The sequence below is a fragment of the Larus michahellis genome, chromosome 1 (genome assembly GCF_964199755.1).
Source record: "Larus michahellis chromosome 1, bLarMic1.1, whole genome shotgun sequence".
NCBI classification, from domain to species: domain Eukaryota; kingdom Metazoa; phylum Chordata; class Aves; order Charadriiformes; family Laridae; genus Larus; species Larus michahellis.
Genome location: NC_133896.1, coordinates 122,548,400 through 122,564,893, shown reverse-complemented (window position 1 = coordinate 122,564,893; position 16,494 = coordinate 122,548,400). Strand labels below are relative to the sequence as shown.

The 16,494-nt window shown below is 42.9% G+C and overlaps 1 protein-coding gene across 2 annotated transcripts in view; it reads right to left on the bottom strand.

The window, feature by feature from the left end:
- The window catches only part of DOP1B (DOP1 leucine zipper like protein B), a 51,203-nt gene extending 39,672 nt beyond the window's left edge, over positions 1–11,531 (bottom strand). For both annotated transcript variants that reach the window (XM_074601788.1, XM_074601798.1), the window contains exons 1-2: positions 11,160–11,531; positions 8,688–8,862 (exon numbers count right to left, since the gene is read on the bottom strand). In XM_074601788.1, the coding sequence (XP_074457889.1) occupies positions 8,688–8,825 (138 nt within the window). In that variant the 5' untranslated portion in view covers positions 8,826–8,862; positions 11,160–11,531. The remainder of the gene's footprint in view (positions 1–8,687; positions 8,863–11,159) is intronic.
- Between the last annotated feature and the right edge of the window lie 4,963 nt (positions 11,532–16,494).

The following is a 16,494-nucleotide window of genomic DNA, read 5'->3' as shown; positions in this document are numbered from 1 at the left end:
TGTGCGCCAACTATACTGCTTCACCTAAAGAATCAGAAGACAAGAACAGGACGCAAGATTTGAAGACATTTATTATGATCTTTACACATAAGCTGCAGAGAGTTTCAGCCCATCACATCAGAATGATTCCGAGATGAAACTCCCTGCTCAAAAGCATGTCATCCTTTTTTTCCTGACTTGCATGATGAAATACACAGTTGGACACGAGCTAAAATTCTTTTCAAGAGTAGGTGCTCCTGGTGAACAGTTGTCCCTGATCTTCCAGCAGATGCAAGGGATTTTAAGCCACACTGCAATATATTAGAAGACTGTGGTTGCGCCATGAGCCATTCCAGCAGAGAGCTCAGATGGCTGCTACTTTTTTGAAAGGTTCGGATTCTTAACAGCTTCCCCAGAATTGCAGGGCTTAAAGAATTTTAAAAAGGTGGAAAGACAGTAATTAGCAGATGGATCTAAAACTGTTCGTTGAAATCACAGTGACACGATAATATACATATTTCCAAATGCTAATTAGTTTCTGTGAGCCGACAGGCAAAGGTAAGAAACTTGATTTTTAAATAACCTGAGCTCTCACAACTGAAAAAAAGAATCTGTTGTCTGTGAGATCTAGGACTGCTGAAATGCCATTATAATTTCAGCTGTTACAGGTAGTTAAATGTTGTGGTAGCAAGCCTGGTATCACTGGCACTGTATGCAGATGAAGAGCCCATTCCAAACCATCGCTTCCACATTCAGAATACAACACTAATGACCACAGATGGACAACTCCGCTCACAGGTTTCAACATCTATTATTCACCCATTCTTTTGATTCTTGTGAGCTTAATTTGGCCACCTTTAGTCACATATGGGCTGAAGCCCATGCACGATCTACTTTTCCTCCTTGTCTCCAACTGCTTTCCACATGAGCAGTTATGGTGGCAGAAGCATTAAATGCCACTGGAACTGCTAAGTAAGGGTTGGCTTGAGAAGCCTGAACTGCCAGCAAGCACTCCACGCTTAATAGATCATCACAGGCTTTGGTTTTCACAGATCAGTGAGAAACCAACAATCCCAGAAAACCAAGAGGTATTTGGCCTACCACTGGCTTTTAAAATAAAGACTTTAATCAGCAAGTCAGGAAAAAATGAGATATGCAAAGTAATGACTTGTGTCCACGTGCATGTACAGTTTTCAACTTTTTACAGATACTTTTTCTTTATGACTCACTAGAGAATACCTTATATACACTAAACATTTTCTAATGTATAAGCATGCTCAGAGTTTCTTGAACGTGGGCTATAAGGGGTAGAAAGGGAAGATTATTCTTTTCAGAAGTGTATACATGTGCCTTAAAACAAACACAGACATACATACACACACAGAGGAATATTCACATTTCACAGAATGGTAGGGTTGGAAGGCACTTTTGGAGATCATCTAGTCCAACCCCCCTGCCAAAGCAGGGTCACCTAGAGCAAGTTGCACAGGAACGCGTCCAGGTGGGTTTTGAATGTCTCCAGAGAAGGAGACTCCACCACCTCTCTGGGCAGCCTGTGCCAGTGCTCTGCCACCCTCAAAGTAAAGAAGTCTTTCCACAGTTACTGGTTTAAGTCATTCTGCGCTGCTTTATAGCACCACTAGAGATTAGTTAGATCAATTTGCCTAGACATAAACCACCAAGCAAATCAAGTAAATATTTTTATTTACATAATTAGAATTCCATAAAAAAAGGCAGCACATCAATTTATAACTTTATCTTCAACTAGGAGATACTATAATTCTTGTTTTAGACAACGGTGGTTGGGAGGAGAGGGGGAGAAGGAAAGCCTGTGATTCCATTTTCCACTGATTCATTTTCCAAGTAAAAAAAATTCTAAACAGAGCTTCAGCTTCCATAAAAACAGCAGCATGAAGTTCAAAGAAGGTTGTGAGGAAACTAAACTACGAGCTGGAGTTATATCAAAAAGGGGGAAAAAAAGATGTATAAAATATCCCTCGTCCTGCACATCGCATCTGTGCATCGGGTGTGGTGAAGTTCCATAAAGCAATTACGAGGCAAAGCTTCCCTTCTTCTCAAAGATATAAAGCTTGCCTTCAACAGAAGGCAAATGGTGCTTGTGTTTGTAATTCGGCCAACAGTTGTTATAAAGCCATGGCAGCCAGGATTCTCATATGAAGCAACTGGTGTAATTAATAGCTATGCTCATTAAATCCGTATTTCAGAAGAATCCTTCTCTTCTCTTTCCTCAAGAACAGACATATTGTGACATTGTTACTACTGAAACAAACAATAATTGTGCAGCTGCAATGATTTTTGTACTTTCTTCCCCCTTCCCCTCCAAACAGATCAAGTGTTTAGTTGAGAACATATTCACCTTGAAGTTTTTGAAACAAGAAAATCCTACAGAAACAAAAAGTAACATACTTATTTTCTATTGAAAGTCAAATTAAAAAAAACTTTGAAACTGCAGAATTGCAAGAACTTAGAATCTGCACATTTACACATTTATCCTTGTGTTCAAGGATAAAAAAGCAGTTTGAAAGTGCTCCTTTAAAGCAAATATTGCTATCATTACTGAGCAAGTCAACTATGCTGTAAGCATAAAATAAATCCCCCTACAACAACTGATTTTTCAAGTGTTATAATATTTTGTTTTCATGGTAAACAATAACTATAAATTAACATCTTTCTCAGAAAAGGGGCACTGAGCCAGCCAGGCTCAGTGTCAATGGTCACTAGTAAAGCTTACGTGCAAGTTCCATACAACCAATATCCGAAAACTTGTTGAACTAGGTATTTCTGACAACATGCGTGACAAAATCCTGTCCATTATTCTTGTCAAACAGATGCACGTTGGGTTTTTTTGGTAGGTTGGGTGGCTTTTTCATTTGGGTTTTTTGTTTAGATTTAATGAATAAACGGGGGAGTTTAAACATTCATTTAGCAAAAATTCAGTGAGATTCTGTGCTTTTCTGTGAATCAGTAAATTCCAGAGACTTTTTTGGAAACCTTCTTTCATAGTTTCCCTACAAAAGCAGGCTGTGGAATCCAATATTTACTACTGCTCGGTTCTTCATTTTGCAAACTTTGTCACTTATCTACTGTTTGCCTGCACCCAAAGTTAAAATTTCTGGAAGACATATGGCTATAATCTGTATTAAAAACCCTAATGCAAACTATGCACCTGAATTTTCCTAACTTCATGGTATTTTTAGCCTCTTAATTGTCCAAAGTTCCCCCTACATGAATACTTTCATATATATTTTATATAATATACATATCTGTTTATATTCCAAATAGAACCGTGTCAAGCATTTTGGATATGAAAACAACATTAAAAGCACTTATTTAATTGACAAATCCACATATGCTGAACCACCACCTCTTTCTAGGTTTAAAAAAATAACACCCCTCCCCCCCAGCATTTTTTTTCTATCAAAGCATTGAAGCGATTTTGCAGAGTTGTATCCTTTTAAAACATTGGAACAAGATGGCAAAATCTGCAATAGCAAAATCACGTTTTAGTACTACGACAATTGAAAAGGATTACTGTATTCTGGATGCAGCAATCTGTACTGAATATCTGAAAACCTTAGTCACAAAACAGTGCTTTCCAAACGTGAACATATGCATATTTAAAAAAAAAACCAGTAAAAACATGCTTCAAAGCTGTATCCAAGAACAGTACTGAGAGGAGAATAAGCCTGTTTCTTGAAGCATGGAGCAGCCTAGGCTGCAGCTACTAAATTACCATCTTATAGTAACAAGAGCTTGAACAGAAGCAAAGCAGAGATATTTACAAGTGGAATATGAGTAAGTTTCAGGGCAAAGCTGAAGACCCTCTTTAAAATATTAACATCCATATTTACTGCCTGTTTAATCCACCTGCTTCCATCGGTCCATTCATATTCTTCTGTAAGTTTTTATAAGCATTACTTTACACTGTTTCTCCTTCACCATGATGATGCCTAACACTCACACTATTCAAACTAAAACCCAAAAAATCTTTCCCTTAAAAACTTGGGGTGTAACATAAGTTAGCAAATTCTGCCAACTCTAGCTGTTGTTAGAAAATACAGTTTCTCTCCATCTTTCACTCATGCTCATGCTTAGTACCTGCAGTTCGGTTCAGAACACTGCAGAGGAGATTCATCTTTCTTAACCTCGGAAGCCTAGGTCAGCTAAAAAACATGGGCAACACTGCAGTAACTCACTTCAGGCTTCCTGTAAAACCAGTGAGGAACACGTGCAATTTTAGGACAGTGTTCATCTGACCTACTTTAAATAGCAAGAGATGAGTCACAACAACAACAACAACAAATAAAACCCCTTATTCCTCTCTCTGCCTAAAAGCAATTCAAGGTAAAGCTGTCCACACTGAAGTCATGTGAAGTTAGATAAGGCTCATCTCCCTTGAGTGACAAAAAATAATCTTTCTAGATGTACAGACTGACCCGTTCGGCTGACCATTCAGATTAAAATCAATTGGTTTCTCTGTTCCTTCCTTGTTTCTGCAAGTCATTGTGAAACATCAGTTAGAACCAAAGAAGCAGCAGAGAAACTGTGAAAAACAACCCTCAGTTTAACCTTGGTAGCTAAGTAGTAATAGAAAGAAGTAGCAGAGTTGTCTTTTCACCAGCAGTAACAGCAGCAAGAGCTTCAAGATCACTTGTTTCAGCCAAGGCCGAAGGGATCTGGATCAGCTCTCTCCATTCTTTTTCCCTCATCTTTAAGTAGCAAGAACCTGTGCTGATTCCTCCAGACCCTTGTATTGAAAGATTAATGGCACTGAGCTCCTACAGAAATAAGAGCGTGTGTGTGTTAATTTGAGGGACTCAGTAGTGCAAAGTATTGCTGAAGCGTGCCTACAGGAGAAAAAGCCTCAGAAAGTATTACACCCTCAGAACATTACACCACCACAGAAAATATTACAATATAAGCAAGAACATCCACAATTAAAGTCAACAATATGAAGATCCTTAAGAAATATGGGCTTAAGAGAGATCTTCCATGCTACTCTAGAAGCATAAAAAGTACTTCCAAAACTCCTCGATGTACTCATCCTCTTTTGTCTCTCCCTTTCTCAGCATTTTCACATTTGCTTAACGATAGTTATCACTGCACACCAGTTACTGACACCCAGGTTCCTGAATATAACCATGTGCAGTGTTTAAGAACACTTTTATCATTGGGGTACTGTTGATCTCCTCCCTCCTACCCATTCTCTCCCTGTTCATTCATTCACCCTCAGAACTGGCTGTAGAAGCTCTTATGTTAGAAACACCTCCCCCTCTCCCCAATACTAACAGAACTCAACAACAATATTTATGTTTTAGGATGTAAGAGATCAAGTAATCACAGGAATTAAGAGAATAGCTATTGACATCCTATTTCACAATCTTCCTTTTGGCAGCACATTCCCCTGACATATCATCCTTATTTTCAGGTAACAGGCAGAAGCAGATGAACACTGGGGATGATTTGCTCTCCCAATTCTTAAGCTCCTAGAATGATTAAGTCCATAAAATACCACAGTAGATGGACTGATGTAACAGCTAAATGCTTTTTTGCTTGGTTTCTACTCTGCTGAGTTACATTTTGGCAATTTTGTACCTGAATGAGTTTCAGATAGGTGTTAATCAGTTCAGCGCGTTCATCTAGGTCAAGATAAAAGATCAAAGCCTACCTCTTGCCACAGGCAAGAAATCTCTCACTCTAATTATTTCTTATTTTCCCTTTTGAGAAAAGCATTCTGAAGACCTCTAGCTCTCCTTACTGACTCGAGAGGAATGATGATGAAACACTGAAGGCTGAAATGTGTAACTTCTATTGACAGAACAATATTCAGCTTCTCTCCTCTGAAGAGAAAAGAACACGGCTGACCTTAAAAAACCATCAATTTGACAAATGTTGTCCTGTTATGGCTTGAGAAAACCCATAACAATTTATTGTCGTTTAGACAATTATTCTATCACCCGATGATCCCTCCCCAGCTGTGAAGGGGAATCGGGGAAAACAAGGAAATGCGAGGGTTGAAACATAAATAGATTTAATAGGATAAGACCAAATAATTAACAATAATACTAAAGAACCAATATTAATACTGATATTAATGTAAGATATAAAAGAATTATACTCAGCCAATTATATCAGCAGGAAACTGTACAGTCCCAGCAGTGGACAGCAAATGTCGGACACTGCGAGCGCTACAGCTTTGGGAGGAAGGGAGGGGGCTCAGGGGTCTGGCAGCGGGGCAAGGAGCTCTCTGGACTGCCACCATCAAGGGAGAGAGCAACTACACAGCAAACTTTCTAATTTATATAGAATATGACGTTCATGGTATGAAATAATCCTGTTGGCCAGCAAGGGTCAAGTGCCCGGGCTTCGCTCCTCCTCATCCCTGCACCTGGCAAGGCTCGACAACACTGAGACTTTGAATCCCACATATCTTAGCTCACTATAAAGTAAATATTTTCACAAATTCAAACACTAGAGTCTTCTAAGAGTTCATTTTTCCCAAGCATTAGAAGAGAATTTAGTCCTGTGTCGTTCAACCTAGGACACGTCCCAATTTTCAAGAAGGGTAAGAAGGAAGACCCTGGTAATTACAGGCCTGTCAGTCTCACTTCAGCACCTGGTAAAATTATGGAGAAGGTTATTCTGGGAGTTACTGAAAAACACTTGAGAGACAACACAGTCCTTGGTCATAGCCAGCACGGGTTCACAAGGGGAAAGTACTGCTTTACCAACTTAATTTCCTTTTATGACAAGGTCATCCATCTAGTTGATGAAGGGAAGCCATTAGATGTGGGTTTTTTGGAATTTAGCATAGCTTTTGATACTGTCTCTCACAGTACCCTTCTCGATAAATTGTCCAGCACACAGCTAGACAAGTCCATAATAAGTTGACTGAGCAATTGGCTGATGGGTCAGGCTCAAAGGGTTACAGTAAATGGGGTTACATCAGGCTGGTGGCCAGTCACCAGTGAGGTTCCCCAGGGCTCAATTTTAGGACCAGTGCTTTTTAATGTTTTTATAAATTATTCGGATGCAGGAATTGAGTGTACATTAAGTAAGCTTGTTGATGACCCTAAACTAGGAGGATCTGTGGACTCCCTCAAAGGTAGAGAGGCCTTACAGTGACATATGGATAGACTAGACAGTGGGCAATCGCCAACTGTATGAAATTTCACAACAGCAAGTGCTGGATTCTCCACCTGGGATGGGGTAATCTTGGTTATACGTACAAATTGGGGAACAAGAGGCTGGAAAGCAGCATTGCGGAAAGAGATCTGGGGGTTTGGGTTGATGGCAAGTTGAATAGGAGTCAACAGTGTGCCCTGGCAGCCAAAAGGGCCAACTGTGTCCTCAGGTGGATCAAGCACAGCATAACTGGGTGGTCAAAGGAGAGGACTGTCCCACTCTACACTGCGCTGGTGTGGCTCCACCTTGAGTACTGTGTGAGGTTTTGGGCACTTCAATGTAAGAAGGACATCAAACTATTGTGTGTCCATTGGAGGGCAACCAAGATGGTGAAAGGTCTGGAGGGCAAGACTTACAAGGAGTGGCTGAGATCACTTGGTTTGTTCAGCTTGGAGAAAAGAAGGCTGAGGTGTGACCTCATCGCAGTCTACAGCTTCCTCAAGGTGGTGGTGACCAGCAATAGGACATGAGAAAATGGAATGAAGCTGCATCAGGGGAAGTTCAGATTGGACATTAGGAAAAGGGTCGTCACCGAGAGGGTGACTGGTCAGTGCAACAGGGTCTCCAGGAAAGTGGTCAGAGCACCAAACCTGTCAGAGTTCAAGGAGCGTCTGGATGATGCTCTTAGTCATATGGTTTAGTTTTAGGTAGTCCTTTGAGGAACAGGGAGTTGGACTTGATGATTCTTATAGGTCCCTTCCATCTTGAGATATTCTATGATTCTATAATTCTATGGATTCTCCTCCTCTTTGAAAACTCTATAGAATTGAGGTTTAGCAATGACAGCAAAGGCATGTGAGGTATCTATCGGGTAACAACAGATGTTTCCTTACGAATTCTGCAGAAGTTGCCTCCTCCCACCCCTATTTCCTTAGTGACTGTAACTCTGAACTACTCTTGCCTCATGAACTCTCACAAAGAGCTTTATGTTAAAAGAGACCAAATGGGACATGAAGAACATACACCTTGTACCTTGGTCAGGAGGAGAGGACACGCTTCCTAAGTGTTTTCCCATAAAGGTCTTTTTCTTTCTTCTATATTCAGCCATATTTTCCATGGTCATATAAAAGACACCACCATCAGCAAATCAATTATTTCCCCAAATACAAGGGAAGGGCACAGTCAAGTAAACATGATCTTTAAATATAAACTTTGACTCGGAATATATACTAAAACTTGTGACATCCTGTTCTCTATTAAGACTTTTTTAGCTGCTTTAGAGTGGGTAACCAGCATACTGAGGGTTTCTTTGATGCAAAAACTGGATTAACTTAGCTGTATAAAGGAAACAAATGCCATCTGAAGGAAACCTGTTGGTTTTACCAGAATTTATCACATTTATATAAAAGATACTGACTTAGCTGCTTCCATTAATCTTCCTTTATGAACCAATATTTTTCTTGAGTGGATTTTCAATTTCGCTAAGTACTGTAAATTACAAGAAAGTTCATAGCAATACAAAGATAATAAACACATGGAAAAGTATTCCTGTGCCACTGTACCTTATTGAGTTTACCAAGGGAAGATATAAGATCTGCCCATTCACTTGATGATTCAAAGTTTCTCAAAGCTTTCTCAATCGCTGAAGAATAATTTCTGTATCTGTAATCACCAAGTAACTCCTGCTCTTCTGGATCCATCTTCAGTTCTCATAGCAAGGTGAAATTTCCTGGTAAACTAAAAGATGCACACAATTACAAAACGATAATCCACATTTAAGTTCTGGCAAACGTGAAGCACTGTAAGATAACAATAAACATGTAGAAGCACCGACGGATCACAATAAACAGGTCATCTGATGAAGTTTCAACACAAAGTTAAAAATAATTTAACAGGCATGACTCCAACTCCCCACTGCCTGTTTTAGAAGTTTTGCAATCACATTTCCCTATTTATGAAACATGTTTTTTCCTTCCATGCACATGGATCTCATACAATAATAAAGGAAAGGAATATAGAATCTCATTATAAACAGCCAAAGTGCTGACAAGGAGTTATGGATAAGTAAATAGTCTTCATAACTTATCACCTGTGCAGTGTTTTGAAGGGTTACCTGTAGCCATGGCATGTGAAACATTTCATATCAAAATTCAGCTTCCCAGAGGAATTCCATTAAGGGGCCCCTCAGCCTAAAGCAGAAGGAGCCCTCAGAACTCTGCATCTCAACTTGTTAGCAGCAGATGTTGAAGTACAAGACTAAGGCGCTATGCCAAAGTATCAAGACTTGCATTTAAATCTTCCTTTTTTTCACCAAAAAGTATCGATATATTTTTATGGAGAAAAAAATAAGTTATTCAGACATGATTTTCTAGTATTTTGCAACACATTTAGATTAAAAAAGCAAAACACACCTGTTTCAGACCAACAGCAAACAGGCGTGGCTGGATTTTATGTATGGAAGAATCATACCTTCACTCCTATGCTAGCTATGACACTAGTTCTCCTGCTAGCTAATGTAAAAAGTATTCTCCTAGAGAGACGCTTAGGTTTAGGAATGCCAGGTTTATGTCAATCTGTGCTATATCACCAATACAGAAAAAAAAGCACAGTCCTATAACAAAACATTTTATAATGTTTCTGAAAGATGTCTGCTTTCATTTTCCTACTGTTAGTACACAAAAATAAGTCTAAGCAGTCTTCTATGTTCTTTTAAAGCAGCTCGTCTCTCACTTTAAAAAAATAATCAGTGGAAGCTAGGAAGTATCATAGCAGCTCTCTGCCAAGTCAAGAGTGCTGCCACTTTCATAAATAAGAGATTTTGCCAGATCATTTAGAACTGGGCAGCCGTTTTGCTGACAGAACACATCAAATTTCTTCATTTAAAAATGCAACATACCTGCATGAATCCACTTAGAGAACAGGAATCAATCAAATTATCAATGGCACTTAAAGAGGTTCTAAATATTCTGTGAAAATTGTGTCCTAAAGCATTCTCATAGCATTAAAACCTGGTCTATTTAAGTAAAATCTAGTTAGATTCTGAAGGTAAAACAGGACGTACCTACTCAAGAAAAAAACCCAAACTAAGAAAACTTCAACTGGGGGGAATTTTGGCGTATTCAGTTCTTAAGACACTTTATTTGGACTTTGATGAGAAAAGACAGATGAATAGTGTACTCCCACCCAGAAATGCAGTGATGGACTTAATGATTTAGCATGCATTGATGTTCAGGTACCTATGTTGCTAGATGTCAGCAAGGTTTGAAAAAAATCCAATAATCTAAATATGGCACATAGATCGTATTTGTGCTTGTATACAAAGGCAGGAAGATTAAAAAAAACCAAACAACAAACAACAAACCAAACCAAAACAAAAAATCAAACCAAAACAAAAGCCACTTGCTAGTGACCTTCAGGCACGTCTTCCAAATCCCGGGTCACAAACTTCCTTAGCAAACGCAGGCGTTGATAGTTACTCATCAACTTCCAGCATTGTCTGGAGACAGGTTAACGAGGCGGGCGCTCTGCTTTGATCCCAAGGGACCAGGCGCTGCCTCCCCGGGCTGCGGGGCCCCTGCGGGCAGCGCTCCCTCCCCGCCACCCCCGCGCCGGCTGCCGCTGGTTCCGGAGCCCGGCTGCGGATCGTCAGGCCCCCGGAGGCGAGGGGGGACACGCAGCACCGCGTCAGGCCCGGCCGCGGCGGGACCGGGGCCCGCCTCAGGGATCGGGGCCCCCCTCAGGGCCCGCCCTGCGGTGACGGCCCGTGCACCCCCCCCTCAGGACAACCCCCTCCGCGGACGGGCAGCTCCGCCGCGGCTTCCCTCCATCCTCACCTGCCAGGGCGGGCAGGGACCGCCGAGGCCGTGCCGGCTGCAGCAGCGCCGATGACAGGGCGGGCTACCCCTCCTCGGCCGGGCCACTAGCCACCCCCCCGGGGCGGGTCACCTCCGGCTGCCCGCGCGTGTCCCGTCCCCCCTACCCCGCCAAACACACGCTCGGCCGCGGCGGCACTCTCCTCCCCGCCACCCCTGTACCTGGCAAGGGCCCCGCGAAGCTCCCGGTCCGGCGGCGGCGGTGACGGCGACGTGTCCCAGCCCGGCGCTGGACAGGACGGGGCGGGGGGGGGGGCGGCTCCCCGCAGTCTCTATGACAACAGGAGGGAGCAAAAAAACCACCCCCACCCCTCCCGCGCCGCCAGGGCCGCGCCGCAGCCGGCAGCTGGGGCGATACCACTGAATACAGCGTGGAGGGGGGAAAGCAGGAAAGCCCCGAGACAGGTGCAGGAGGGCTCTGTGTGCCCCCGCCCAGCGGCGACCCCTCACGTCTTTACCCGCTGCCGAGCACTGAAGGAAGGCTGCCAACGTCGGTGAGCGCTACAGCCCGCAGCGGGTCATCCGCCACCCCCCGCGGGGAAGTGGTACGCCCCGGCGGCCGGCGCCGGGCGCCGAGCGCCCCCTGGTGACGTGGGCCGGGGACAGGGTCGGGGACAGGGCCGGGCGCTTGCTACCACCCGCGGCCGATCCCCGCCGGGCCCACGGGGGAAGCGTCGGGGCGGCGACTGCCGGCGGGAGGCGACCGGGCTCCGGCCTTTGCGCGGTGCATCAGCCCCGGCTGGTCCGGAAACAAGGTGGCAGCTTCCCGGAGCCGCAACCTCGCATGTGCGCCCCACGCCGGGGCGTCGCGCCGCCCGCCCGCCCGCCTGCCCGCCGCGCGTCCCAGCGCGGAGCCGGGCAACGGGGGCTGTCACCTCCTCCCCCAGGCAAAGCCAGCTTCAGAATCTCCCTTAATTACATCGGAGCCAGTAAAGGCGCGTTTAACAGTTTTGCTTCTTTTCCAGCTGTTTTTAGGCAAATTTTGGAGACGCAGCTTCCCCGGGGACCCGGCAGTCGCACTTACGGCAGGCTCGAGTCCAAGATAGGAAACCCTCTGCCCTTTATAAAAGGCTGGAAAGAGTTTTGTAACAAAAGTTACAGTAATAAAAGTGAATGTGCTAGATTATTAGTACGCTTACAGCAAAAAAAAAAAAAAAAAGAAACTAGCAAAATGCCCATGGGAAATAAAATACATGATCTTGCCAGACAAGGATTTATATACTGTGGAAATATGTTATTTAACCTCAGTTTGGGGGTTTGGTTTGGGGTTTTTTTTTCTGTTTTCTTTTGGTTTGTTTTTTTTTTTTTTTTTTTTTTACATGCATGCAGAACATAATCCTGGTAGTTCAAATTTGCTGGAAGAGTCATGGAAAAACAACCTGTTCAGTTATTCAAGATGAGAGAACAGAAACTTGTGGCTTTTAAGATTATGATGGATACTGTTTCAGCAATGATCTCCAGTAAATTTTACGTTCATATACTCTTTTATTTCCCTGAGACCACCTACCTTTCCCCTTCCTAGCTAGATTTTTAGTAATATAATTTGGCACGTTGTTCTTCTAGCAAATAAAAGCTCGGGTTACTGGCAGCTAATGCGCCGGCTTTATGCAGATGCTGGAAGGCTGGAAGCAAGCTGGGAAGGCTTCCATCTGTGTTTTCACTCCCCAGTTGTGTGCACCTCCAAAAGCTGGACCAGGTACCCAAAAGCGCTGCTGGCCCAGCTTCAGCGCGTCGTACCTGACGACAAAATTTTAGCAGTTGTTCACAAGCTCTCATACAGCCCAGGCGGCTCTTGCACGTCCCATCCTTGTGGGGGGAGTCGGGGTCTGCCCGCAGCCCCGAGGGGATGCCTGAGAGGCTGGGTAACCTCAGAGGGACAGGTAACACGTTGCAGGGAATTTGTGCAGCAAAATATCAAAAGGTTTTGCAATGATTACAGCTTTGTTACAGATCTGCCGTCATTTTAAAAGACAAATCTTCAGAAATGGGGTGGCATTGGAGCATACGTGCAATCAGGTTCTAAATTCAGATGGGCCTTCCTCCTAATAGAATAAACTGAGCTGATCATTTGAATGTAACATTTTTCCTCAGGTATACAAGGCAGTAAATATATGCAGTACTATGGGCATGAACATGGCTTATCTTTCTAAACTGCAACGCCATCAATTTAGGTTTCAATTTCTAAACTTTAAGTTCTTGTAACTTTGAAGGTAGCGTAGCTTAGTTCTTGGAAATGAAGGTCAGTGCTTCTAAATATATGCCCGACTGAGCAAAGAACTTTTATTTTTGATGATGTCCTTAACACGTGGTATTTATGTCCTAAAATATAACGTGTTACTCAGGATATTTTTAAATTAGTTTCTGACGGTTTGCTATCTCTTTAGAAGTTCTTTTCCTTGCAAATTTGTGTTCTTTGACTGCACTAGTTGTATGTGAGTGCTTAACTGTATTGCTTTCCTTCTGATTTCCACCTAACTTTTGAACCCATTCGCCATTTCTAACACAAGACAGAATTTTATGGAATGGAATTTTAAAGAACCAGGCAGCCAGGTGGAGGAGAGGGACCCTCCTGGGCTCCCGCACCAGAGCATCTCCTGATGGAGAGGCCATGGAAGTGCTCAGCCTGATGGGAAGATTTGCTTCGAACATGCACCAAAACCAACCGAACTCCAGACCAAGCCGCTTCCTCTGCTCTGGTGCTTACAAATCCGCTGGTCGGTAAATCACTGGAAAAATTACTCTGAGTGCTGGGTTTTGTTTCAGAGGTTATGCTAATTCAAAGCATGCCTATCATACTAACCCTTCAAGACTTCTTTTCAGGAAAGGCTATAAATCAGTTTATTATATGCAGTGTGGCAGCACTGCCCATGCTAAATCCTGGCCCTTGGGATGGGATCAAGCAATAGATTTACTGATGTAATCATTTCTGGAGACAGCCAGGCTGCATTTCAATCTAATGAACGTTCACATTTACTTTCACATGACGGTGACATAAATCTGTTTGGTTTGTACTGGGAAAGTCTACTCCAATCATTTATCACTTGTCAGATTATTATTATTTTTTTAGAAATATCCCTCACAATTTAAAATACGAAATTTCTATATAGCATTTCTATTATTTACTGAGGGAAGTTTAACGAGTTGCTTTCTTTCAGTATTTTATCTCCCTAGTGGACTCTAAACCAATACATTCACAAATAAACCACCACCAGAGCCACTACTGCCATGTGTCCTCTAAATACCATATAACTCCAACCAAACAAAATCAGACAATGCTCATCAGATCAGGGCGCCTGAGTATGCGGGTACGTACCTGAAGAGAGACAGGGTAGGATTTTAAGAGTGCTCAGTAACGACAACTCTGGGTCAGTGAGCAGGGTCCAAAGACAAGACAACAATCCAAACTGGGAAATGTGCAGTTGAGTATTGTTCATTCGGATGGAAGTGCTATGAACAGCTGACCTTGTGGAGAGCTCTATGGATGATGAAAGCTGGCCTCCAAGACCACAAACATTGTCCAGCTGACAGTTTCCTTTATTGTCAGCTCCAAAATGAAGTCTTTGCAGCACAAAATGAAACTGAAGAATTTCCATTGTAAAGCATTATTATTATTCCTTCTCTTTTTTCATTATTTGAGACTAAAAAGTGAAAAAACATCCCTATACTAATGTGACACTGGAGTTTGGATTATATTCTGCAGTGAAGGGTTTTAAGTAATACTGGGCTGCACACATAATCTAAATTTTCTTGACATATTTTTGGGCTGAGAGGAGCACCATGACATTCCAAGTCATGACATTGCCTACACATTAGGTTGTACTACTTTAAGAGATAGGTTCAATTAAAATTAGCTATGGACATAAACGGATTCTCAAGAGGTCTTGTCATCTTCATTATTTATATAGGAAAACAGTTAAATGGAAAATTTAAGGAAACAACATGTTAAGCTAGGTATATTCTCTTCATCTGTTTAGGTAAACCGACCTCAAACTCTCTAGGCAGGTCTTTGGTGGAGTTGTGAAAGCCAAATGTGCTGCACTTCACAGCATTGGAACTGGAATGGACACGAAGCTCTGTCCCATGCCGTAACGATCAGCATCACAGGGGATCCAGATAGAAACAACCTGGTTGTAATCCCCGTTACATTCAAAATGGTTGAGAGCAGACCAGTCTCCTTACTGATTGCCCCTGTAACCTTTGGATCCCTGGCTTTCAAAAGCAAAGCTCTGCCCAACACCCTGCCTATGACAGCCTTTGAAAATGACAGTGGCATTGTCAACGAGCGCACAGGGATGTCGGTAGCCGAGGGAGGCCTCAGAAAGTCCCAGAGGCCTCGCATGCTCCTTACACCCAGCTGATGGTGGCAGCAGGAACAGCTTCCACTCCTGAAGCTTTGCCGCTGCTGCCTGACTGTGCCCAGCACAAGCCACGGTGTCCCCAAGAAACTGCCTCCACTGAGCTCCCACAATTGTGAATCCAGTTCCTCCATTGTCCCGTGTCACCGCAGCTACTGCATTGCCCGGCATTTTCTTTGGCTAATAAATTCAGAAGTAAAAATGGTAGTGACACGCCATAAAAAGAAAAACAGTAAATCATGTGTCAAAGTTTTATACAGTAGAACAGATCATTATTATTTCATCCCGTTCCTAAGCCTCAAACTTTACACAATAACCACGCGGCAAGAGTGCCAGAATTTGAAAGCAACAAAATACTTCAGACACAACGGACATGGGAGAGAAGCAGGGAGGCAGCTTAGGGGAAAAAAAAAAAAAAAAAAAAGAAAAAGAAAGAGACATTTTTGTCATTTTGTTTGAACAATGCCAGCCCTGTCCAAAGACCCAGCCTGCCACACATGCTGCACTCTGATTCTGCTCCCAGCAAACAGCCCTTCCCTGGCAGCCTGCCCCAAGCCGTCCCAGCCCTCTTCCCAGGGCACAGCCCTCCTGGGAGTTGTCATTGAGACAACTAGAAGAACACACACAAACTACGGTTCTTTCTGTTGCACATCAGAATGACAGTCAAGTTACTGTATTAACTGGATGGCTTTTGGCGCTATCATACTGTAGGCAGTCTGTCGTCAGTACATAAAATGCATTAAAAACTTGCATGCAGGGATTTTGTAATTGATCTGTTGCCCTTAAACTAAAGGCCTGAGATTTTTTTCTTCATTGAGAATAGATTAACGTGAGAACTGTTGGGGCAGCACTCATCCTGCTCTTCCACAAGCTCTGGGGCATGACTCACATGGCAAATACTTCCATCTTCATAAAAACAATAGCTACTGTATCCTTAAAAAAACCCAACTAACAATCACGCCTTTGTTCCGTGCTGATAAGTGATTACCAAAACCACTCATATTATTTATGTCTCTTGCTCCAAGGCTTTCCTGAACACAAACTGTACCGGGGAAGCCCATGTAAAACCCAGCCAGCTAAGCCACTTTGGCATAGTCTTGCTGACTCCCGATTAAGAATTAACATGTCCATTGCTGATGCAT